Below are 26,336 nucleotides of genomic sequence, written 5' to 3' on the forward strand. Positions count from 1 at the left end.
AAGGCTAAGGGAATATTGCATGGAAACTGAACTGAATTTGTTAAATTGTATGCATATCAATAAGAATTTATGACAAAAAGTAGTTAATCGGCAGGATCCCATCAGCCTACTTTCAGAGGGGTGGAAGGTTGAGGGGGAAGAGCTACTGGGAGTTTTCCTCTCCCCTCCTCGCAGTTAGAATTCTCACTCAGCAAAATCTCTCCCTAGAGCCAGGATCATGCACCCAATGCAGAAGGGGGAATGTGTTTGCTTCAGTGACTTGGTGACAAATCCTTTGAAGAAACATAATTCCTTTATCGGAAACCTTCCCATTACGGAATTGATTTGCAAATCCACTCCTTGGGATGAGGAAGCAGGGGGGAGGTGGACCCAATAAACCCAGCCAGTGGCTGGTCCCCAACCTCCTCCTCGGAGCAGATGATTCAAGGTCAGAACTCACACTCCTTATGTGCAAACGCCAAGGTTTAACAGGAACAAAAAGATTAAACTTGGGAGGCCTTAAGGCTCAGCCAAACTGCAGTTCCTTACAACCTTGAGAGCCAATTCCCATACCACAATGTGACTTATCTTGCAGCCCTCCTCCCTACAGATGCAGAGAGAAGGAGAGAGATGCCCCACTCAGAGCAGTGATACACTGTTGTCTCCTGTAACCATGACCAGGAACTCCAGAATTCCAGCCTCAAGGCTGATTCACATAGTTGCGTTGGTTGTTTATTTCCTCTCGCAAGAACTGTTGTCTTTGACAGCCAGCCGTGGTTGGAATGACTTCAGCAAACGTGTCTTTTGTGAGGGTCTGCATTTGGCTAAGCTCCAGGCACGAAAGAGGCGCCAAGAAACAAAACGAGAAGGGCATAGGATCTTGGGGGCTTCTCATTCTCCTAACATGTTATTTTTTAAAGGTACCATTTGCTGCTTTTTGTCTTGAGGTGGGGGGAAAGGAAGATGCAAAATTTGCATTTTCTGATTGAGCACTGCATATGAACATAATGAGCGCCTACTGGAGCAGGGCAATGGCCCTTCTAGTCCAGTATCCTGTTCTCACAGTGGCCAACTACCTGTGGGGAAAACCTGCAAGCAGGATTCAAGCAGAAGAGCACTTCCCTTCGGTTTCTAGCAAGATGTTCACAGACACACAGCCTCCAACTATGGAGGTACAGCCTAGCCGCCATTATGGCTAGTAAGCCACTGATAGCCTAATTCTTCCACATGAATTTGTCTAACCCTCTTTTAAAACCCTCCAAATTGGTGGCCATCACTGCCTTTTATGGGAGCGAGTGCCATAGTCTAACTATGTGCCGTGTGGGGAAAGTCCATTCTTTTATCCATCCTGAATCTTCCAGCATTCGTGTAGAGCTTTAGATCAGTTGGTAGAGCATGAGATTCTAAATCTCAGGGTTGCGGGCTTGAACCCCATGTTGGGCAAAAAGATTCCTGCATTGTAGGGAATAGGACGAGATGGCTCTCGTTGTCCCTTCCAACTTGATAAATCTATGAGTTCTAGTGTTATGAAAGAGGGAGAACAACATTTCTCTGTTTGCTTTCTCCATGACATGCATCATTTTATAAACTTCTCCCATGTCACCTCTTCCTCACCTCGTCTCCAAACTAAGAAGTCCCAAACTCTGTGACTCTTCCTCATAAGGGAGTTGCTCCATCTCAATATATAGAACAGAGGATCTGACGAACGGATTATTAAAAACGCGTGAGGCAAATGGTGGAAGTCTTTTTTTTAAAAAAACAACAACAACACTTTATTTAAGGTAGATAAGGACAAGATGAAATTATACAATTGAATATAATTATAGATGGGAAACGGCTATGTATAGTGAATACTTATCTACTTTTTAAAATTTCCACCTATGATCTTTTTCTTTTACTTCTCTATTTTTTCTTTGTTCTCTTTTTCTTTTTTCTGATATCTTTCATTTCACTCCTTTATTGTGAATAGCATTTTATAGAGGTATAAATAACTGTAAATATGAAAAGAGACAAAGTATTCTCTAATTTTTTCCCTTTGGTTATATGTATTTTCATTTCTTTTGTATTTTCTTTTGTTGTAAATATGTATGCTTTCTAATTTGTACTTAATAAAAATAAAAAATTAATTAAAAATGGAGTTGCTCCATCCCTTTGATCATTCAAATTCCCTTTTTCCAAATTGTAAATTCTTTTGTAATGCAGTGTACATAAAATGGCAATACCTTTATGAGAGGGAGCAAGAGAACCAGCTGAGGCTTTCTCCTCCTTCTCTGCTAGACCTCTGTCTGGCACTGCTGCATCTCCTTCCATATGGCTTCTGCCTCTTAGCTGTTTTCAGTGGTGGCCAATGTCCCAGGTCTAATGGCCATATCTCCTCATGACATGCTGTAAGAAAACTTCAGGTGTGTTCACATCTGAAGGCAGCACCAGCAATGGGTGGCACATGAAATGGTTTGGGGCTGGCAGGTTAGGAGGGGAGCTGCCAGCCTCCCAGGTTGTCTTCTCTGTTGTCCATCTGCACAGAAGGCAAAAGAAGGGCATTTCCACAGAGCCTCTGTCCTTTCTGGATGTTTGGAAAGGACCAAAAGGTCACCCACACCCAGGCAGCACCATGAGAGATAAAGGCATTCTATTCCGGTGGGCTACTTTGGACTAGACCAAAGTCCCTCAAGTGGCTTCCCAGGGTCTTGGGGAGAAACCTTATCTCTTCCCTACTCCACAGCTCTGCATAGTTCATTATCTCTTGTCTTCTGAGTCAGGGATCCTCTGAAATAAAGCTGCAGTCCCAAACAAACGGACACTTGCTGGAAAGATTGTGATAATTTTCTGAACGCACTTCGGTGCTAGTTAGGGAGGACCCAGGATAGTCTTGCAGCAGACATGACTGCAGGAAAATCAGGAAGGGCAGGAACCTGGGACATTGCAGCCTGAGTGCAAAGCAGCTTTGAAGGATGAGGCTGCTTCTACACTGGCCATACTTCCGTTCTCTCATTTTTCCAGGGCATCTGCCCTACACTGAGCAAAATATTCCTTTCCTGTTTTCCTTCTGCAGCTTCATTCCATCTTTATGATGTATTTATTTAGGCAGCTTATGTGGCAAGTAACTAGTATGCCGAATGAATGACACTACTCATAATAACTATTTGCTTTTCTTCGCAGACTTGTCTTTTAGCGGGATGCCGCCCGGCTACGCCTATGACGTGGACAGGGCCGAAGAGCAGCGTCGTCACCATGACATGATGCCCTACATCGACGACTCGCCCTCCTCCTCTCCCCATCTCAGCTCCAAGAGCCGAGGCAGCCGTGACACCATTTCCTCGGGGTCTCTGGAATCCACAAAATCAGTAAGCCTCCTTTTGACTCTTGGAGCAGACTGTAGGAACAAACCCATTCAGGTTCTCTCATTTGCCCAATTTATGTACTAGTGGTATTCTCCCTTATTTCGTACAAACTATTGTTTTGTCAGTTGGAAGTATGTGTCTGCACACCACCTGGCCAAAGTAAAGGTAAAGGGACCCCTGACCATTAGGTCCAGTCGTGGCCGACTCTAGGGTTGCGGTGCTCATCTTGCTTTATTGGACGAGGGAGCTGGCGTACAGCTTCCAGGTCGTGTGGCCAGCATAACTAAGCCGCTTCTGGCAAACCAGAGCAGTGCACGGAAACGCCGTTTACCTTCCCGCTGGAGCAGTACCTATTTGTCTACTTGAACTGGTGTGCTTTCGAACTGCTAGGTTGGCAGGAGCTGAGACCAAACAACAGGAGCTCACCCTGTCACTGGGATTCGAACCGCCGACCTTCAGATCGGCAAGTCCTAGGCTCTGTTGTTTAAGTCCTAGGCTCTGTGGTTTACTGGACCCCAACTTCAGTTGCCCTCTCTGGCCAATGAGAGATCTCCGCAGACGTTGTGTTCAGGTTCATTGTCATAGAGATAAGGAAGGGATTGTGGCTTGCTTAAGTTCCCAGATGAAAGCTGCAGTTGTCAGGAAGGGTGAGTCCTTTGCTCCACCGATTTGCCACGTGTGGATTATCACATCCAGGCAGGTCTGGCTGCCTTCTTTCTTCCTGCCCCCTGAGATCTGACCCGTGATGCTCAGCTCTTGGCCTCTTCTGGGTCAGCCTGCAAGTCTACATGTACATGCTCTGACCTCCCCAGAAGCCAACTCTGCCCTTTGCCTGCCAAGCTGCCAGTTATGATCATCTTTCCAGTGGAGGGGTTAAACTAAGCTGAAATTAACTCCTTGGTAGTTCAGGGATCCTGCTGTGTGTACATCAATCGTCAGTACATGAATCATCCAGTGTGACAGAAGCTTTCTCATTTTATATATAATGGGTGGTGAACCTGGGCTGTGCAGGCATTGCTGGACTACAACTCCCAGCAGCCTCAGCCAGCCTGGCCAGTGATCAGGGCCAGATCTGAAGGGCCACAGGATCACCATTCCTAATGTATAAAATAACACTGTTGTCCCTGGGGTGTGCACTGCCTTGCCTTCCCTTTCAAGAGTTTGCACTCTAAATACTGTATTTTTCGCTCTATAAGACGCACCAGACCACAAGACGCGCCTAGTTTTTGGAGGAGGAAAACAAGAAAAACATATTCTGACTCTCAGAAGCCGGAACAGCAAGAGGGATCGCTGCACAGTGAAAGCAGCAATCCCTCTTGCTGTTCTGGCTTCTGTGATAGCTGCGCAGCCTGCATTCGCTCCATAAGACGCACACACATTTCCCCTTACTTTTTAGGAGGGAAAAAGTGAGTCTTATAGAGCAAAAAATACGGTAAATAAAGGGTTTGTATTCGCCATAAGATTGTGGGGAAGGAGCAAGGCAATACTGTACAAGGACGTCAACAGTCTCCCTCCCCCCCCCCCCCCGCCGCTTTTTTCCCACTGCAGAGAGCTTTTGGCATCTTTTGCGCGTGCTTTTAATTCCCAGAACCACCCGCTGTCACTCATCTTTTTTTGTGGTTCCTTTTACGATTCCTCAGCCGTAGCAGCTGGAGCAAGAAGCAAGGCCTTTTAATTTCCCCAGAGTCTGCTTCCGCAGGAGGGGGCGAGGGGAGAATGCAGCGTGCCTGGTTGTTAGCATCAATGTCTGTTTTCCCCAGCCTGGTGCCCTCCAGATATTTTGGGCTAGCACCAGCATCCAATGGGCCTTGCTGGCTAGGGCTGATGGGAGATGTAGCCCAAAGTGTTTGGAGGGCATCAGCTTAGGGAAGGCTGCTCTAAAGTCACATGCCTCTGCACTGAGGCAGTGGTTGTAGCTTCTGATTGTGCCACCGGAGCTGATTCCTAGAATCAAAGTTGTGCTGGGAGCTGGCCCTTCCTCCTGCCCAGCGGCTGTGTGAGAAGCTCTTTGCTCTTCCGTGGTGGCGGTGGCCGAGGAGCTTTTATGAGCAGCTCTGACAGAATATCCTGGCTGGTAGACATCAGAAAGGTGGCCTTGCCTAGTTAGCAGCTGGTTGGTACATCCCATCTGGGGTAGGATCAAAGGGTGGCCAAACTGGTTTGAGAAATACTTTCTCTTCTGGCCTTGGGCAATTTGGCACTGAGGAGCAGAGAGTGCCTGTGGCACTTCCCCAAAAAGCTTTAACTCTTTGCTGATAGGGGAGGGAAATACTGCACCCATCTGGTGATGTTGTTTTGACCCCAACTTGTTTCTTTTAAGAAGTCTTTCCCCTGAAGTGTGACCCAGTCAATTTATGGCATGATAACTGCAAAGCTGTAGGAATTGAGTTTTTGTTTTTGTGTGGGGGTTTTTCAGTCTGTCTTTGTAGTTTTATCATTTTTTGCTCTCCTTGTAGCTCCTGGCTAGAAAGTAGTGTATAAATCTGCGTAATTATGTATCATCATCATCACCATCATCATCAATGGAGAGAAGTATTGGAGGCATTTGTGGCCCAGCCTGGCTACTCCTCAGGAATCCCATTTTATTAAGAAAAGCTCAATTTATCTATTAGATGTGATGTCTCTTTCAAAATGCTCAAGGCAGCGTAAAGTACCATAGGGCAGGAGTGATCAACATGGTGCCCTCCAGATCATAGAATTGTAGAGTTGGAAGGAACCCTGAGGATCAATTAACCCCCTGCAATTAAGGAATATGCAGCCATCCCATAAGAGCTTGCAACCTTGGCATTATCAGCACCATGCTCTAACCAATGAGCTGTCTAGGCATTCGATGTTATTGAACTCATAGGACTGCTGGGAGTCCAATATCTGGAGGACACCACCACCATGATGCTGGCTATCCGTACCATGACAATATACAAGTAATGGCAAGGCAGCTATGAAAGCAGAGTCTTTTGTGCCCTCTGGGGCAGCTCTCTGGCCTGGTTTAGGCCTGCCACGGTGAGAACCCCTGCATTGTTCTGCAGCCTCTCTGATTCAGTGGGCTTGCCTGGTCCCTTGGAGTCAGCTGTTTCTTGGGATGAGGATGCTCCTGCCATGCCTCGTCCCTTGCAAGGAGTCCTCCCAGTAATGGCCAGAAGGAAAGGGAAATAATTTTTTTTTGGGGGGTGGGCAATGGGTAGGCTGGGTCCACGGCAAGCCTCCAGAGGCCAGCTCTGGTTACATCTCCTCCTTCCAGGCTCCTTTCTGCTCCAGATCAGGGTCTTGGCTCCTGTGGTGCCTGGCCTGGGAGGGGGCAGGGAGTGCCCAGACAGTGCTTCGTCAAGCAATGCCCAAGGTCCTTGGCGTTGTCCTTGGCATCCCCCACCTTGCCTTTGCTTGACTCCCAGGATCACCTGCTTGAGGCTCTCCCTCTTGCTCTCCCTCTCCTCCTCCTCCTCTTCCTCCTGCTTGTTCTCTGCTGTTTTAATGGCTTTGCCTGAATGTACAAGCCCTTCCTGAGCAGAGGTTGGCATGAACACCATTGGGTGGTTATAAATAAATGTTGGCTTCTCTCCCTGCTCCTCCACCTCTCTCCATATGAAGCACAGCCGGCTGGTTCTGCAGAAAACATTCCCTGTTCAGCACCACTCAAGCAGTGAAACCTTCTCCAGCCGCTTATTAAACAGAAGCCCCGGAAGATAATGTACGTTATAAGGATCCTAATTAATATCTCTCTGTCTCTCTCCGCTCTTCATCCCCCGTTGGCCTCTCTGTGTCTCCCCCACCCCCTCTTCCTTTTTCTACTGGAAGTCTCTGCTCTGAAAATGTTCATTGTGCTGCTTCCCACAAAGTCATGGGAAGATACTTGTTCTTTACAGCTCCTTCTTTAACACACCCACTGGAAAACAACATTTCCCTTGCTGGAGGCAGGTGCCAGTGGGGCCCGCTGTGCAGCATTGCTCATTCATTGTGTTTCCAGACCTTAATTCCTTACTCTCGCATTGTTATTAATTGAAGCGAAACAGGGAAAGGGCCTCAAGCCATTTCAAAACAGGTTCCAGGATGGAGCTGACCCTCTCTGATCTTTGCGTTTCACGGAATCCACAGCCTGTCACAACTGAATACACTCTGCAGCAGCATCCTGGTTTCTTCCCTGTGGCAGAGTGGGGCAGGAACTGGGGGGCGGGGAGAGCACAATGCCTGGACTTTCCAGATCAGGAGCAATTACATCACCTTCTGGGTAACTGATGGAACCTCCTTGTTCTTTCAAAGTGAAGGAATTGATGATGAGACTTTCAGAGAATGAGGACAATAATCAGCTAGATAGAGGCTGGATGTTTCTCTCCCTTGTGCCAGCAGCCTAAATGATAACAGTTGTGGCGCTCATTTACAGCTTGCAGGCTTCCTGCAGGCATAAAGTTGGCCACTGTGAGAACAAGGATGTTGGACTAGATGAGCCATTGGCCTGATCTACCAGGCTTGTCTTACGTTCTTACATTCTAGTTCCTTGCATTTTTAGAAGCCACGTTTCAGCTGGCTGAAGAACACTTGTTAAAATCTCTGTGTTTTGCCAGCTGAACCTAGAGTGTAGGGGAGGCCCACAGAGATCACTCCCCAGAAACTATGCAGAGGATTGTAGTCATGGCTGATGCATAGCTAGGCCTCCCCAGTCAAATTCCAGCTTGTTAACTATAATCACCGCACTTTGCCAGTTCATTCATCAATGACTTTCAGTTGATCCAATTAAATTTTTGCATGCATGCATCTATTACTCTATGAATCTTCTTTCAGGGGTGCTTGGGAGGGGGCTGTCATGAGGGGCTCCTGCACTTGAAACTTCACTACAACACTGCTGGCTTCCTTGCAAAAGTACCGTATTTTTCGCTCTATAAGACACACCAGACCACAAGATGCACCTAGTTTTTGGAGGAGGAAAACAAGAAAAAAAATATTCTGAATCTCAGAAGCCAGAACAACAAGAGGGATCACTGCGCAGCGAAAGCAGTGAGCCCTCTTGCTGTTCTGGCTTCTGGGATAGCTGTGCAGCCCGCATTCGCTCCATAAGATGCACACACATTTCCCCTTACTTTTTAGGAGGGGAAAAGTGAGTCTTATAGAGCAAAAAATATGGTATTTTGGTAGACAAGCAGAAAAACTTGGGCCACCGGCATTTACAAACCCTTGACACCCAGGCTTCTTTAACCACTCAGATGATTTACAAATTTAATAACTTTGTCGGAGGAACAGCTCCCACCTATTTCTAAAATGTCTTCCCTGCTCTGATTCCAACCACAGTTCAAAGTGTGAGACGTTTACCATGAGAACCCCAGTCGGTCAACAGTGCTGGGAGATGCAGTTCAGCTAGCATTTTCAAAACTGCTGTCTTGCTTTGTAATTTGTTGTTATTATCTTGTGAGATCTGTTGTATAGACAGCCCTGATATTTATGCTGAAGGGCAGCACAGCATTTTTTGGGAAGTGAAAAATAAGCAAGCACACTGGCTTGAAGTTTTAGGCTGGACGACTCCTGCCTCTGCTAAGGAGTGTGTCTGCAGGGATTGGTACGAAGGGGCTAACCCTGGAGATTAGTAATCATGAGAGGGAAGGTGGGGGCAAAGGAAAGAGCAGTGAGAAAAGGGGTGGAGCTGCACAAAAGAGAGCATGTGAGCAACTGGCGCCCACTGCAGTGCCAGTTTAGCAGCTTCCGTAAAACTGCTGATAGATTTGCATCTGTGACTTCACTCCAAGCACGTGAAAGAACCAAGCAACTGCCTGTAATGTGTGGACTGCGCTGTTGATGTTGAGCTGATGACCACCTTTGTGCAAAACTGAGAACAAATTGCTCCTTGAACCCCAAGGGTTGAGTGTGCTGGTACAAAGAGCATCCAGGCCTCCGAGATGTTTGGGGCCTGCTTTAGAGATCCTAGGATGTGCCTGTCAGCTGGAGAACTTGAGTGCTCTTTGCACAGCAGCAGTGCCCAGTGGGGATATGGTGCTGTTCCTTGCAAATGGGAAACAAGCACCAAAGAGCTGTAGAATGGCTAAGCTGCTAGCGAATAAACCTTTTATGCTGCTGGTTTGTATCTCATACTTCTTCCCCATTCCCACCCCCAATTTCTGATTTTTTCACAACATCTGAGTGATGGTGGGTCTGTCTGTCTCAGAACTGTACTCCAGGTATGCAGCACTGGAGTCTGCTAACTCAAAATCAAGGTGTGAAAGCCTGCTTCCTTTCACCACCTCCCCTTCACACTTTATGTATCTCCTGTTTTGGGGTGTGCTTGGTGCTCCCTGCCTAGCAAACTGACCTTTTTTTGCCTGCATGCCACCGATTTAGTCCAGGCAAGTTTCCTCGCAGCACCCCTGTCAGATTGAGATTTATGAGTCTTTGAGGCATCACAGCTAGGGTTGGGTGGATCTGCCTATTTTCATTCCGAGTTAATTTCGCTGAGGCTCGTTCATAAGTCCCTGCTATTTTCTGCATTTAAAAGGAGGTGTGAAAATGTGTAGCTAAATGCATATTTTGTCACAATGTATTTCACCTCTGTGCATGCATTTCTAAACACTGCGTGCATTTTAATATGTCATTTGAACCGGGAAATGTGAAATGCAAAGGGATAAGGACGTGTTCTGGTATGCGCCTTGGTATTGGAGGTGGGAATTGAGTCATTTCACTTAAAATGCAGACTTAACAAAAATTCTCCCTTAATCCCCAATTCCACATCCAGCTTAGAGAGCTGCCTTCTGCACTGCCTTACCATTGTTTTTCTTGCGTCTTTCCTTCTCTAGAGTGAGCCAGACTTGGAGAAGGGCTTGGAGATGAGGAAATGGGTCCTGTCTGGAATCCTGGCTAGTGAGGAAACCTACTTAGGCCACCTTGAAGCTCTGTTGCTGGTAAGAACACCCAGGAACATGTGGACGGGGAGGCGTGGGTTTTATTTCCAGAACTGGCTGAAGACACTGTGAACTTGCAGTGGAATAGCCAAAAGGGATTTCCCTTGTCCTAACTGACTGGGAAGCTTTCCAGTTCAGTCCCCCCTTCATTAAAAGTAATGGAAGCTGTGCCAGAGCATTCTCAGGCTTTTGTAAGCTATTTCTATTCATTTCAATGGGACTTCAGCAGGAGAATTCCCCAGTAGACTGTGCTTGGTGGTTGTGAGCAGAGGGTTCCTGAAGTGGCCACCGTGTCTTACGCTTCATGGGAGAACGGAATAGGTAAAGGTAAAGGGACCCCTGACCATTAGATCCAGTCGTGACCGACTCTGGGGTTGCGGCGCTCATCTCGCTTTATCGGCCGAGGGAGCCGGCGTACAGCTTCCAGGTCATGTGGCCAGCATGACTAAGGAAATGCTGTTTACCTTCCCGCCGGAGCGGTACCTATTTATCTACTTGCACTGGTGTGCTTTCGAACTGCTAGGTTGGCAGGAGAACGGAATAGGATTGGACTTTTTCACAAAGATCTGGAACAGCCTTCCTCAACCTGGAGATGTTTTGGATTTTAGCACCCCTCACTTCCAACCAGCATGGCTGTGTTGTAGTCCAAAATATTTGGAGGAGACCAGGTTGAGCAAGGCTGATTTGGAGCATGTCCAAATGGGGACATTCCGGCGCAATCAGACAGGAAGCCCAGCCATTCCGGCTGGTGGATGCCTTTGTTTTTTCACCTGCATGAAGGGTGGTCTCTGTTTTCCAGCCCATGAAGCCTCTGAAAGCTGCTGCCACCACCTCACAGCCTGTGCTGACCAGTCAGCAGATCGAAACCATCTTCTTCAAAGTGCCTGAGCTCTACGAGATCCACAAGGACTTCTATGACGGGCTCTTCCCACGGGTGCAGCAGTGGAGCCACCAACAGAGGGTGGGGGACCTCTTCCAGAAGCTGGTGAGCCAAAGCCTGGGCTTCTCTCGTAGATGCTTTGCTGATGCTCTCGTGACCTGTGGAGTCCCTGCTCTCTCCCAGGTGTTGCCTCTCTGCTTTCCCCTCCAGCTGTTTGCGCACATTGGGGAAAGATGGTGTCTAAGGTGGCAAATAGGAGCAACCATGAGTGAGAAGCAGCTGTGTGGGATGGAAGGTCTGTAGGCTGGCAAGTTAGGAGTTGCATAGCCCTCTGGCTGGACTTGGTTTTGCTTTGTCAGGACTCCAGCAACTCCTGGCAAATGCCTTTGTGACCTTCATCATGGCCTGGAGCATGTTTGTGTGCATGTGTTTGCACACCTTGAGCTTTCTGGTTCATTTTTCAACCTAACAATTAAGTGTTTAGGCCAGAGATAAAAGCAGCTTTCCTTAGCCTGGTGTCCTTCAAGTAAACTGAACTCCAAATGGGGAGGACTGCAGTTCAATGACAAGAGCATGTGCTTAGCATATAGAAGGTCCCAGGTTCAATGTTGAATAGCATCTCCTGGTGAAGCTGGGGAAAGGCTCACTGCCTGAAAGCCTAGAGAGCCCATGCTGGTCAGTGTGGACCACACCTTACCAGATGGATCAGTGGTCTCATTCTGTATGGCAACGTCCTGTTCTCATCAGCCCCAGCCAACACAGTTGTATGATGCTGAGGCTCATGGGAATTGGGAGCCCATGTACTTCCCACTGTCAGTTTCCTGTGGAATATGATGTAGGGTCCCTTCTTGGGTTTTACAATAGCCCCTGAGAAACCCACAGGAATGCATTTTTCTTGCTGTATCTGCATGGGACAAAGGTGAAATGGTTCCCCCATTGGCCTGTTGTAGCTCTGCCATTTTGTTGACTGGAACTGGGAGCAAATGCTGAGCGTTCAGATATCAGCATTGTGTCCGTCTTGCCGTCGCCACATCCTTGTGCCTTGGGCATAGTGAGCTTCCCTGCACCATCTCCCAGCAGCTGGACTGTCTTTTCCATGTTGCCTGCATATAATTTGGGCTGTGGTCAATTGACGAAGGGAGAGGCACACAGCAGGGACCCTCCCCACTTCCCTCCCTCCCCAGGACCAGCTTTTGTTTTTGATCCTGCTGGACCCAAAGCCTTTGCAGCCCTGCCTTGGGGAGTTGCCAAGCCCACTTTGAAGTGCGAGGAGAGGGAGAAACAAGGTTCAGATGTTTGCAAAGGGAAGCAAGGGCACTGTCTGTCTCTCCTTTCCCTGGGAGCTGCCAGGTTCTTCCCCCACCCCTCCCCCTGCTTCCCTCCCCCTCCCCCAGCTCTCTTTCTCTCTCCATCTGCACTCCTCCTTCCGGCTTTGATCTAGCCTTGCTGTTCTGCCTCCTCAGCCGCAGACTGTGGGGTAGACATATTTTCCCCTTGGATATCCTGAGCGTTCCTTGTACCCTGACCTTGGCCAAATACCTCTTGGGGGGCAGCACTGTGGAAGAGCTCTTTCCCCCAGCCAGTAAGCCCCAGGGCTGCCTGCTTTGTTGCTGTCACACCTCTTCTCTGGCTCTGGAAGAGAGCACTTGGGCCCCCTCTTCCAGTTTGTTCTCTTTTAAAGAAAGGAAATGTCGCATTCTTGAGGTGCCTCTGGTTCTTCAGACCAGAGGAGAAATTCTGCGGTGCGTAGAAATGGTCAGTAGGGTCATCCAAGTACTACCATGTGTCGGCACACCAGTCGTCTGCATGGGGAATGGGAGACTGGGCCTGGCTTGCACTGCCAGCCACTCCAAGAAACAGGGACCAGGCAGGAAGAGCAAGGCTTTGTGTGCCACAACTAGTGTGCAAAACATAAGGATATCAGAAGAGCTCTGCAGTTAGATAAGGCCAAAGACTCATCAATGTTCTGTTCTCACAGAGGCCAACCCAGATGCCTTGCAAGCAGTGCAGCAGCAACACTTGTGCTGCTCAGCAACTGGTTTTCAGAGGTGTACTGCCCCTGAGACTGGAGGGTCGTCTACACCCATCCTGATAAGTAGCAATTGTTAGTCTAATCCTTCGTGAATTCATCTAATCTCCCTTTAGAGCTGTCTACATTCATGAACATTGCTACCCATAGGACAGTGGAAGAGAAGATGAGCCATCATTGTCTTCTCACTGTGTGTGTCTTTAACATGAATTACAATCCCCAAATACAATCAGGGAGCTGAACACCAAAAACCAAAGTGAACGTTCATTTTCTCCCTGGTCCAGAACAGAAGCTGAGGACTTGAATTTGTGGAGTGAGAGCTGCTCCAGGCTGGGTTTATTTTTTGCAACATGCCATTGACACAATAGCAGCGCATTTGTGGAGGATGTATTCCGCCTGTGTTCCTGAACTATTGTCGTCCGGAGGGGTGTACGATAGCGCAATAAAAGTGGAATGAAAAATAAACTAGAACATTTGTGGCATAAAAAGCTGCAGGATTTTGGATTGAAGTTGCTGAACATGCACTGTTTGGAAATGAAGCAATATGTCTGCCTAGAACCATTGCAGAGGTGCAAGCAGTATTGAAAGCGGGATTGCTTATAACTACCCCAATACCTTCATGGGCACAAACAATCAGTGCTTGCTAGCTCAGTTGTTAGAGCACGAGACACTCGATCTCAGGGTAGTTGGTTTGAGCCCCACATTGGGCAAAAAGATTCCTGTTTCACAAGTGGTTGGATTAGATGATCCTTGTGGTCCCTTCCAACTCTATGATGCTATGAACGCCCAATGAAAAGGATGCTTGGCGGTACCCTGGATGAAAAGCTGGAAGAAGAGCTCCTTCTCCCTCAGTGGAGCACAAATGACATTAGTCACTTTGCTTTCCTGTGCCTTCTCCATTGGTGCTTGCTCTTTGCACTGTGAATTCTCCACACCGAGCAATGGGCAGCAAGCGCAGAGTTTACATTTACTTGAGAGTTCAGACATGCTTGGGATTCGCCCAGCCTTTTCCTGAGCAGGCATGAACTATGGCTGCTATTTACAAGTCAGCAAATGAGATCAGTGCTAAGTCCCAGTGATTAAGAGGGGCTTATTCCAAGGCTTCTGGGTCTGCTGCTATTGCAGCACCACCAAACTGATGGAGAAATTCTTCCCAGTCTCTCTCTCTCTCTCTCTGTCTCTCTCACACACACCACCATCTTTTTCAGCCATCTTTTTTTGCCATCCTCCTGCCTCAACTGTCAACCATAAAGTTTTCCCTGGGTGACTTGGGAGCCTGAGTTTCCTTGCAGGGCTGTTGAGATGATAAAATGAAGAGGGTTGTGAATGGAGCGACCACGTACAACATCCTCAACTCCCTGGGCAGGATATAAAGTAGAATATATTTTTTGAACTGAAAATTATTTTAACTTGTCCACATCTATTTCTCCACTGAGCTTGGGATGAGAAGGAAACAAAAACAAGCCATTAAGACAAAAAGCAGCTCCCCAAGAATTTTGTCCAGGGCACTTTCTCTCACCAGCTGGGCTTCTCCAAATACAGGAGGAAGGGCAACTTAAAAACTGATCCAGGCTCTGTGTTCAGTGCTTTGCTCTTGCATTCATCCCTCTTGCAATTTCTCTATGCTAAAAAGGGGGCCTCTGCATGCGGCTGGTTTTGGGGCAGTGTGAACATCTGCAGTAACTGTGCAGTGAGAGGCAGGGATATCTCTGCTATAGGTGTGTGTCTTGTTTGTACTGCCCTACAGCTGAATCGTCTCTGACTGGCAGAGGGGCTGACACAGCCCTACAGTGTTTAACCCACTGGCCAGAATGCAGCGGAGAAAGTGGCCACAGCAGGGGTGGGTCACTGGGTTAATCCAGATGTGGGTAGGCAGCTGACCACCCCACCCCCCTGCACCCCCTCCCAGTCCTCTCTGGTAGCTGATGTGGGAGGGAGGCGCCTCTGTGCTTTGTGACAGCTCACCATCTTCTGTTCCTTTGGAATCCAGTGCAGCCAGCGGCCCTCTTCTCCCGCAGCCCCCCTTCCCCCCACCCCACCGGTGTTTGTTTCATTTTGCATTTGCTTTCTGCAGGCCAGCCAGCTGGGAGTGTACCGGGCCTTCGTGGATAACTATGAGGTTGCCATGGAGACGGCAGAGAAGTGTTGTCAGGCCAACGCTCAGTTCGCAGAAATCTCCGAGGTAACGTTATGATGTTCAGACACGTGCAGCGACTCGTTCTGACTAATGCGCTCAGATGGAGCCCTTGGGATGTCCCTGCAGCACTTGCCCTTCAAAGGTGGTGCGCTCTCTTCCTCTCTCTCTCTCAGCTCCTGATCATTTCAGTGGGCGGCTTGCACAGGAGAAGCTTCCAGTCTTGTCAGTTCTGCCCATCTCACGTGCTGCGGCCCTTAATGCGACCCAAGACCTCTCAAGGTTCTTGTCTTGAGGCCACCCCAATTGACCTTTGCAGTGATACAAAGTCTAATTAGGTGATCCACCTTGCACACTCTGCTGGAGTGGCTTTGAGCTGCTCAGGCACCACCTCCGTGCCATGCAAGGGACAGGATGGGAGGGTCTGAACTCCTGCAGTGAAATTATCATTAGCAAAAGAGAGGTGAACAAGCCCACTTGAGTGGCGAGCATCACCCTCTGTCTGGGAAATGGTAGGCCTTCGTTAGCCTCAGGTGGAGTGACGTGGAGTGGCACTAGAAAGGTTGAGGGTTTCTCAAGTGGAATTACAATGCTGCTGGGTGTCCTTTGGGAGTAGGGTGCAGTAGCTTCTTGAAGGTTCTTGCAAGTTGGGTCACTCCTGCCTGGCAGTCGAGCCTAGCCTGGTACTGCTGAAAGGAAATCACAGCTTAGGTGGGTGATATCCTTGTTTTCAAGATCATGTCCAAACTGTGCCAGGACACCCCAAACCAGGTACTGCAAATCAAGTGTGGCAGAAGGGCAGAAGAGGGGCGGGGCTTGCCATGTCTTCAGAGAAACCATAGACACAGCTGCGGAAGGTAGCAAAAAGCACTGTGCAAGGATGGAGTTGACCACTGGACTAGAGCTGCCTTTGCATGGCAAATGCTTGGCTGCTTACTTCGTGTCAATAGAGGGCTTGATTAAGCTAAGTAGAGGACAGCTGGCAGTTCCCTGCTGCCCTCTGAAGAAAACTTAACACGGTGGATGTTTTCTTTCTCCCCTTTCATAGAATCTCAAGGCTAGAAGCACCAAGGATTCAAAAGAGCAGACGACAAAAAACTCCTTAGAAAGTAAGTAGTGCACCTACCGACTAGGTTGGCAGAATACTTTCCTTTCTCTTGAGCTGGGCTTTCAGCCCTGCAGTTGTGTGGGTTATATGGGTCTACCAAGCAGTGCAGCTCATGTGGGACCTGTCATCTTCCTTTCTCCACAGCTCTCCTTTACAAGCCCGTGGACCGAGTCACACGCAGCACCCTTGTGCTCCACGTAAGTTGCTTGGAACGTTGATGCTGCCGTCGCTATTGCAGTGAGCAAGCTGGGAATGAGCAGATGGGGAAGCCTTGAGGTTTATATACAACAGGACTCATAATAGTTGCAAAAATATGTAGCCAAACAGCCATACCACAGGCAAAGATGTCATTGTGCTCCCCCCCCCTTTCCCAATGTGTTGAGTGACATTGTGGTTTTTTTAAAAAGGTAAAGGTAAATCTTCCTTTTCGAATCCTCTTTGGGGGTGTCTGTTTTCAGAGTGGTCTTTGTGCAGGGCTACTGCTTTTGCTCAGACCCTCCATGTAGTGCAGGAGGGCCATGATCCAGTCTCCCAGCATTTCCACAGGCAGTCATGGAGGAAGTGGTTTTTCTTTAACCCTTGTCTCCATTTCACAACACTGTTGCTGCTTGCGCAAAACCACATTTGATTGAAAGGAACAACATTGTGATATTTGACGCTGGGTATCCTGTACCATGGTGCAATTTGTTCCCAAGACAAACTTCAGGAGAAGATGGTGCTTTGCTGGCCATTGAATATCGGGAAGCTTTATAAAGATAAATTCCCTTGGAAAAGAGTTGCTTGAAGTACCCTGGAAAATTCCTTTGCTGTGCCCCAGCTTCAGAACTGGGGTGGGGAACTTTCAGCTGCTCATTCATATCTGGGTTTGGCATGTTATCAGCTCAGGTTCCCAGCTGTGCTCTTGCTTACAGCTTAGACCCCCCCCAAACCCCTTTGTTTGCCATTAAAAATACAAAGGGGGTATGGGTGTGTATTTAGGGTAGAAATTGGCTGCCCTAAGGGCTTGGCTTGGTTTCTTGATTCAAACAAACATTCAGAGCAAATGTAACACAGTACACTACTGGATTATAATACTCAAGCAGCTTAAAATTACCCCATGCCTACATAAACCTGGAAGCCAGACAAAACTGGGAGGTCTTTGTTGCTTTTCTGAAAAGTCCCTGGATTTTGTCAGGTTCTGCCGGGAAGGAAGGTACTCAGCCCCCATGAAAGCTTCTCCTCTTCCACATCTGCCACAAGCCGCTTGCTCCTCACATTCCTCTGCGGATCATAGAATTGTAGAGTTGGAAGGGACCCTGAGGATCATCTGGCCCAACCACCTGCAATGCAGGAATCTCAACAAAAGCATCCATGACAGGTGGCCATCCAACCTCTGCTTAAAAACCTCCAACGAAGGAGAGTCCACCATGTTCCCATTCCACTGTCGAACAGCATTTACCACCAGGAAGTTCTTCCTGATGTATTGTGGGAATCTCCTTTCTCATAACTTCAATCTGTTGATTCGGCTCCCAACCTCTGGAGCAGGAGAAAACAAGCTTGATCCCCTCCATGCGATGGCCCTTTAGATATTTGAAGATGGCTACCATATCTCCTCTCACAGCTTGCTCCTCACAGCCCTCTGTGACCTTCCTACCCACCTGCTGCCTCAGTCTCTCCAGTGCCCCATACACTCCCATGAGTTGTGTTCCTTCAGTTCCACCATCCCCAGCCTCCTTTCAAAGGTCTCTTGCTCCCCCTAGGTGACCCTAACCTTTGCTGCCGCTTAGTCCTGAAACAGCCTACCCTTTTTCTTCCTTCCTTCCTGATAAATGTTGAGTTGTTGCCTCCTTGGAACGGGCCCTGCCTTCTTTTGCTTATGTTGATTGGTAAAGATCCATCTGCAGTAACAGGACTGTAATGGGGGTGATGAAAGATAAAGTGGTGGCTGGAAGATAAAACTGCTGCCGCTAAGGTGAGCCTGTGTGTCTCTCCTGCCGGGGCCAAGGAAGGCCTGTTGATATGAAGCTCTTTGTATTTCCAGCTGCCATTCTCTGAACTTTTTCTCTTCCTCTTGGCGGTGCAGGATCTACTGAAGCATACTCCTTCAAGCCACCCTGACTACCCTCTTCTCCAGGATGCCCTCCGCATCTCCCAGAACTTCCTGTCTAGTATCAATGAGGAGATCACACCCAGGAGACAATCCATGACAGTCCAAAAGGGAGAGGTGAGTGCTCCAGTCCTGCTGGCACCTTTTGGGGTGCAGTGTTCTTATATGGGGGGTGGCACCCATGCACATCCACACACAACTGTTTCCTTTCTTTATGTCTACTGTACTGGCTGCAAGAGAATATGTGTCTGTGAGAGTGCGGGATGGGGGCTCAACCAGCATTTGGGAAGGGAACTGGACTAGTCCTGGTGACAGGAATGGAACCTTGAGGGCAGCCTTCCCTAACCTGGTGCCCTCCAGATGTTTTGGACTACACTTCCCACTGGCTGGAGCTGATGGGAGTCTCTCTAAGCCCTACCTGGAGATCCCGGGGATTGAACCTGGAACCTTCTGCATGCAAAGGATATGCTCTGCCACTGAGCTATCGCTCTTCTTCCTTGTCATCACATTGTCCCCTCTAAGAAGTAGTATGCTGAACTAAAAGAATTCTCTTTTGTCTCACCTAGCAGGGTTCTTCTTAGGTTCTAATCTTAGGTGGCCTTATTTGCTGCCTTCACCATCACCAGGCCTAAAATAATGTCCAGTGAAAATTCTCCCAGGTGCTTTCAGAGAAACTCCCATTTTCAGAGTCATTTCTACACCCATCTTTTGGGTGATTTAGTTCTTGAGGGACCTCTGGGTGGGAGCGGAGGGATGTCTAAAGTGTTTCCGTATTGAATGGCCTCTTGCTCATGCAAAATAACTATTGGAGCTTCATGTTTTGGATTGGATCTAGACTGGAGGGTACTTGGGTAGATGGGAGGTTCAGCCTTCAGAGCCTCTGGTAGTGTTTGTGCAGTTAAACCCCAGAGATCCGGGTTCCAGTCTTGACTCAGTTAGAGAGGTTCTAGGCAAGTCACTGTGTTGCCACTATCTGTGAAATCTTGTGTATTAATGACCCTACATCGTGCAAGCAGTATCCGTGTAAATAGTGATTAATAATGGAAAGCTAGAGGCCATAGAAGGTTGCATTAAATGGGATGCTAATTGAACTGCAGCTGAAAATGCTGGCTGGAAGGGCTCTCATGTGGGAGAAGAGGGAGCCTGTTTATCTGCTAGTGTCTCAGGGTAGCATACCAGCTTTGAAGGGAGCCCCGTAGCATCCTAATGAGGTGAGGGCCAAGGCTGACTGGGAGAGAAGGGGAGGTGTTTGTATTCTCTGTGGTGAGCTGCTTCTTTGTCATTATTTACAACACTAGTAACGTCGGTGTGCCTTGAAGGGTGTGCTCTCGCTCTCTTGCTCTCTCACGTATGGAGGGTGGGCACTAGTCCTCAAAATGAGATAATTTATTTCCATGTTGCTGCAAAGCCTCCCCCCCCCAATTTTGCTTCCCCATCTGGCCCCTGCTGCTCCTCTTCCTTTTAATCTCTGTAACTGGAGCGCATTGCTCTGCTCAGCCTTTTTGTGCTGCTGCTGAGCTACAATGGGGAGCGAGACCCGCTTCTTTTCTCGCCAGCGCTGCTTCTGCTTTCCTATCCTTGGTGCTTTTTGAGCTGAAGGAAGCAGCCCTTCTGGTGCTTAATCTCCCCAGTGATGGCCTGCTAATTGCGGCAAGGATGCGGGTGGGTGGCAGCGCAGGCTTACAGAGCTTGTTTAAGAGCCTCAGCCCCAGAGCTTGCCTGGCTTCTCTGCAACCATTGTGTCCACTCAGTGCCATCCAGTGGCGAGAGGCCTTTGTATGCAGAGGCCTTGTGGCTGAAACAGAAATAGAGAAGAAGCTCATTTACAGGTATAGAAAAAGCTGCAGAAAAACCAAGGCAGCTGCCCAAGCAGAGGTGGCATCCATTGCATTAGGGCAGAATTCTTCATCATGGAAAATGCTTAAGGCGTCTTAGTAAAACCTGCTGGGGAAGGCTTTCCTCTGCGGATCATAGAATTGTAGAGTTGGAAGGGACCCTGAGGATCATCTGGCCCAACCACCTGCAATGCAGGAATCTCAACAAAAGCATCCATGACAGGTGGCCATCCAACCTCTGCTTAAAAACCTCCAACGAAGGAGAGTCCACCATGTTCCCATTCCACTGTCGAACAGCATTTACCACCAGGAAGTTCTTCCTGATGTATTGTGGGAATCTCCTTTCTCATAACTTCCATCTGTTGGTTCAGGTCCCAACCTCTGGAGCAGGAGAAAACAAGCTTGATCCCCTCCATGCGACGGCCCTTTAGATATTTGAAGATGGCTACCATATCTCCTCTCAGTTCCTCTTTTCCAAGCTAAACATACCTAACTCCCTCATTAGGTTTTCACCCCGATAAGGTTTACTTGGAAGGCATTAAAAGCCAATACTTATTGGTTTGTTTTTCTGAAATATCCTAGCCATGTTGGTAACAATTCATTTTGTATATCGTGAGAAGTTGATAGCCCAAGCAATTAGGCACATTAGTAAACTGGCAAAACTGATCTGGGCACCACACACAGTGCAATTAACTGCACACAGAACACATCTGTCAAACCTAATTTCAGCAGAAGGAGGGAGCCCTTTGGAGACCAGAGAAAGACCTCTGTAGGCACATCTGCACCCAAATTGGCAACTGCTAGCTTACACCAGGATTCTACAGCTGCAGGTAGTTGTGAAAGCACCCAGGCTGACTTGCATGGACACCTTTCCACTGGGAGCATGTGCTTTGCAGATGGGTCACTTCCGTGGTTCCTAGCCATGATAGCTTTGCTGTGTCTCCACAGTTGGAGGCAGAAATGCTTCTGAATCCCAGTTGCTGAAAACCACAGGAGAGGAGTCTCCTCTGGTACCCAGGTCCTGCTTGCAAGATTTCCCCTGGGGAATCTGGTTGGCCACTGTGAGAACAGGATGCTGAACTAAAAATGTGTCCCAGATGTGTCCTCTTTGGCTCAATCCAGCAGGCTTATGTTCCCTTGCATGTGCCAGAACTTGTGCAGTTGTCCTTTTCAGTGAGGTGATGGAGCTCTCCCTTGGAGGCCCACTGTGATCTGCCTGCTTTGCAGGTGGAGGCAAGAGTGGGGGGTCTGATTGGGATGCTACAGCTGGGTTGGATATTGAACTGGCTTGTTGTTAGTGCTTCCTTTGGTCAGATTTACTTAGATACTTTTTTAGTTTGTACAACCTGATTGCAATGTATAAATTTAAAAATTGAGGCAACTTACAAAAGAATATTGAGTATCTATATATAGAATAAAGCAGGGCTTTGCTGAGTTTTCTGTGCGAAAGCAAGTTGCGGGGAGGCAGGGAGTGGCTGCACAGTCCATTTAAAAAATGCGAAGGAGCCCAAATATTTCCTTTTGAACTTTGAACTTCTCATTCTCTGCACTGCAAGCAGAATCAGGAAGGAATCTGCACCCTCTCTCAGTGTGTTATCTGGAACAGTCAGACCTCTCCTTTCCCAGTGCTACAGCAGCTTCATTTTTGGATCCTTCGCTTCAAAATCCATTGTGTTCTCTCTGTCTCTGACAGCTTTTTGGCCCTGCTTTGGGAGCCCAGTATGAAAGCTGCACTCTACATATGCTTATAAGTCTTCTTCGTGATTTATGTTCAAAGACAAAGTCTTGGCCTTGGAAAGAGGCTTCCAGGCCCTGAAGGTTGCTGGAAATCCCTGGAGGGGAGACTGCTCTTGTGCTCGAATCCTGCTTGCTGGTTTCGTGTAGGCATTTGGTTGGCTGCTGTGAGAACAGGAAGCTGGACTAGATGGGCCAATGGCCTTATCCAGCAGGCTTTTCTTATGTTCTTATGAAGCTGTCTTCTTTCAGTGAATGGCTGCTCTTTGAGAGGCAGGAAGGACAGGCTTATTCGTCTATATTTTGAAGGATGTTGTTGTTATATACTGAAGTTCTCACCCTGGGCCAGCAGGGGGATACTGTAGATAGTTATGCAAATGAAGGATCGAAAGTGACGTTCAGTGATTGGATAGTTTGTATGCAAATGAAGGATCAAAAGTGACGTTCAGTGATTGGATAGTTTTAGAAAGTTGCAACAGTTACATTGTTCTGGAGCTCTATATAAGCAGGCTGACTGAGCTCCTCAGCTTTAGTTCTGTTCTGGCCTCTGAATAAACAAGAGCTGTTTGAAGAATCGCTGTGTCGTCTGATATGTTCGCCCACAACTTAACAGTTTTCATCTCAGACAGGGGACTTCAAGACATCCCCAGGTGGGACACAGTGTTTATTTCCTTTCCCCAACCTTACTTTTTCTGGCTTCAAAGTCTCTCTTGGAAATGGGGCTTACCATTGTCCTTGTGCGAGTGGAAGGGCTAAGTGCAGAGCTGCTGAGAACCGTGTTCAGGAGCACCGGACTGACGATGAAACTGTACAGCCATGCCTATCAGTTTAAAATGCAGCACTTGAAAAAGGGCTGGTGTCTTGCCAGTACTTTCTAGATGGGGTGTGGCTTACAGTCAGCCTCCTGCAATCCTCGCTGCTGAGCAAGTGGAGGCTGCATCTTTGTGGGAGCTTGAATGCAACCTTGTTGTTTGCTGGCTGGCATTGTGGGCGCCCAGTAGGTCGCCTATGAATGTTCTGGGACTTACCAGGGAATTTGCCTCTCCTCCCCCAGCGTCCCAGGAGCGAGTCGGCAAGGCCTTTCCCTTCCTCTCTGTGTGACGTGCTGAAACCCTCCCCTCCCTCCCTCCTGGCAAGATGAGTCAGGCAGTCAAGAAGGCATGACCCCAACACTGCCTCACAGGCTGACCGTTTGCCAGGAGCGGGAAGTCTTGATTGTTCTGATACTGCTATCTCCTCCTCCTCCCCCCCCCCCAGTCACCAGAGCATGCTCATTTCCTCACCCCAGTGCTCCAGGCCCTGCAAAGCACAACTGGGAGATAGAGACCGGCCAGAGGATAGCCCTGAACCACAGAGGGGATATTCCCCTAGCTCATTCCCTTGCCCTCAAATTGGCCACAATCCAATGCAAGAACTGCTGTTACCAGGCTGTCATCTGCTTCCACCTTGGCCTGAAAGTGATAGTTTCCGATTTGTGATTCAAGGACCCGCCACCCGCTTGGGGATAAGAAAGACACATGGACACAGTATATTAGGTTAATGGGCTTAAAAAGGCCACAACTTTATTGATTACAGCACGTGAGAGGTATTGGCTTAGGCATTGGATAAAACAACAGAGCGTGACTCCACCCCCCCAGGGAGGGGTGAGTCTAACAAGGGTTAACCACCAGTGGGAGGAGCCTGTTGATGCAAATACAACTGAAAGCTCCCCCTGATGTCACCGGGGGTCATGCCATGGCCCTAGCCACCAGCAAGGACGTCGGACAGGATCCATGACCGCTGGATTCCTTTACTGGAATACCCATAAAGTGGAGGGGTAGGCGATGGCCACACCCTGCTCTCCAATACACAAACATATTCCAATGCCTAACTGCCAATACCTAAAAGTTGTGACGATTTGCTATGAGGTAGGTGAAAAACCAAGTGGCCGGTGCCAATTTGCCAGTTGGATAAAAATTCCTACCAGGCCCCATGGACAACCAAGGCAACCAACCACAGGTCCATAGCAATGTCAAGAACCAAGCAATGAACTAAAGGGAGGGTGGGTGGGCGATCCAACGAAAACCAGCAGCAGAATGAATGGGAAGTGCTGCCGCGGCCACATGTGAGTAGCAAAACCCCGCCCCCGATCCTCCACCTGATTGGTTGGCTACCTGGGGGCGTGGCACGGCCGCCAGGCCAGCTGGGCAGAGGCTGGAACGCCCCCTGCCAACACAGGAAACAGCTCCTGCTCACAACTCCTCCCCTCTGTAAGGCAGAGAGGCTTTGCCTAATGAGGGAGCCGTCCTGGGTTGTTCCCCCTCACCTCTTTCACGTTTACTCACAAACTTACTCAGCTTCCTACATGTAGGAGCCAACCTGAGTCCAGGTGGCCAGTTGTCTCGTGGCTGCAAAGGTCCAAATCATGGCTTGCCACATTCTGGAAAATATCAGCAAGGAGGGCTATGGAGAACAAGTGCCTGGATACCTATGGAAGCATCCATGCACCCAGTCCTGCATGCTGTATTCCGCTGAAGACCTTGCCCTAGATGTGTGAGCTGGCCCAGAGAATGACTGCGAATGCACAGCAGACCATTACTCTATTTGTCTTGTGTTGGTGATGGGAAGAAAGCACAGCTAACCTTGCTCTGTAGGCACCTGGCACCGAACCATCCTCTCCAAGGGCAACTCTCTTATTTCCAAGCAGCCACAATGGAAAGGGGAGGGAGCAGCTGAGGATTGTCAGCATTGCTGCAGCGAGTGCCGTTGAAGCACAAGAACGCATTTGCACCTCAAGATGAAAATCTGGTTGGCAGCGTGGGCTCGTTTGCCATGCCCCAGAGGAGCAGAGCTTATTTGCTGTCTCCTCCATATTCATCTACTCCTTAAAAATATTAAATGAGGGCTTTGGACTGCCAAAGAGGGGCCTTGCTTTATGGCCCTCTGCGACGGAATCCTCCCCTTCCTCAGAAGTTGACTGCAAAGCTCACCCGTGTGTATTCGTCTGGCATCTTTAGTTCTACAGTCCTTGGGGGGAAATGAGCGCACATGGATGGCAAAGACATTAATGCAGGCTGGCATCTCTGAAGCATCTGAGTAGCAAGGGAAGCAAGGAGGCCCCTCCAAAATGGATTCTGCTTGTCCTTGACAGGGATGGAGACTGGAATTGTTTGCTAGCAAGCAGCTCCTAACCCTGACTGGACTCGGCCTTTTGCAAAAATACTTTAAGATGAGTCAGCCACAGGAGAGCCCAAGAAAGTTGTGGTAGCTTCAGTGCAAACTGTTATGTTGGAATAGACCCAGATCCAAAACATTTACTGTGGAAACTCTAGAGAAGAAGCTCCTGCATTATATCTTCTGTCTTTGATACCTGAAGAATCGTTGTTCTGGGAGAATAATTCCCACTGAAGCAAAAATAGTGGGGAATCTGCAACTTTTCACAAATAGGAGAGAATCTTAGAGGAAATCTGAATTACTGGCTTGAGAAAATATGTACAGATGGTGCTGTTTATATATTTGCTAATAAGGAGTGCGCTGTGAGTTGAGTTTGCAAACGACATCTGTTCTAAATGGATCTATACCCCTTAGCAGTGCTGTGTGCAATAAGAAAGCCATGGAGAACCTTTTAGTTAGCATATCCTTCCCTACAATGACTAGTCAGCATTCTGTACCAGATACCAATATTTACATTTGCTAATAAACTGCCATGTTTCTCTTTACCAAGCCTCTTCTGCTTTGTGCTGGTGGTAGATCTGGATACCTGCAATTTTTATATTTGCCAATAAATGAGGGATCCCCTTCCTTATCTCTTCTTTGTCCTAATAGCACCCTGAAACCTATATGTCCCTTAGAGAGGCTAACCCAGTGACACTTGCAGAGCTCCCCCTGAGGACAGATTATGGAGGGCAGGCTTTTGGAGGAAAAAATGTCATGCTTTTTTTTTTTTTTTTTTTGCCTACCTTGACATCCAGCCTGGAGAAGAACTTTCTAGAGTACTCTAATGCTTGCTTATAGCCTTGTAATGTTCTTGTGCATCCTAATAAAATGTATTGCCCTACACTGGCTTTGAGCTGCTAGTATAGGCAAAGCCATTTGGTTAAAAAGGGTAAGAGTTTTTGCCAGTTTGTGAAGTTGGAGAATAGTTTTATGCTGCCCTCTGCTGGCCCTTATAGTAAACTCATTGTAAAACAGCTGCAGATAATATTTGCTTTTATGAAGAAACTAGGAGTAGGTGCCCAGTTGTACCTCATTTCTGGAAGAAAACAGAAATAACTTGGTTTTGGACAAATCCTTGGAGATAGTTGATGCTAACACTATAATTAGCCACATACCTATCCAATAAGTTTTTTCAGAAGG

The 26,336-nt window shown here is 48.2% G+C and overlaps 1 protein-coding gene across 1 annotated transcript in view; it reads left to right on the forward strand.

Moving 5' to 3' along the window:
- The window catches only part of BCR (BCR activator of RhoGEF and GTPase), a 99,660-nt gene that overhangs the window by 34,227 nt on the left and 39,097 nt on the right, over positions 1 to 26,336 (forward strand). The window contains exons 2-8 of the mRNA XM_081842743.1: positions 3,139 to 3,323; positions 10,091 to 10,195; positions 10,995 to 11,180; positions 15,179 to 15,286; positions 16,287 to 16,347; positions 16,491 to 16,543; positions 18,409 to 18,549. Of these exons, the coding sequence (XP_081698869.1) occupies positions 3,139 to 3,323; positions 10,091 to 10,195; positions 10,995 to 11,180; positions 15,179 to 15,286; positions 16,287 to 16,347; positions 16,491 to 16,543; positions 18,409 to 18,549 (839 nt within the window). The remainder of the gene's footprint in view (positions 1 to 3,138; positions 3,324 to 10,090; positions 10,196 to 10,994; positions 11,181 to 15,178; positions 15,287 to 16,286; positions 16,348 to 16,490; positions 16,544 to 18,408; positions 18,550 to 26,336) is intronic.

This window comes from Podarcis erhardii, assembly GCF_964252035.2.
Source record: "Podarcis erhardii genome assembly, chromosome: 15".
Lineage (NCBI taxonomy): Eukaryota > Metazoa > Chordata > Lepidosauria > Squamata > Lacertidae > Podarcis > Podarcis erhardii.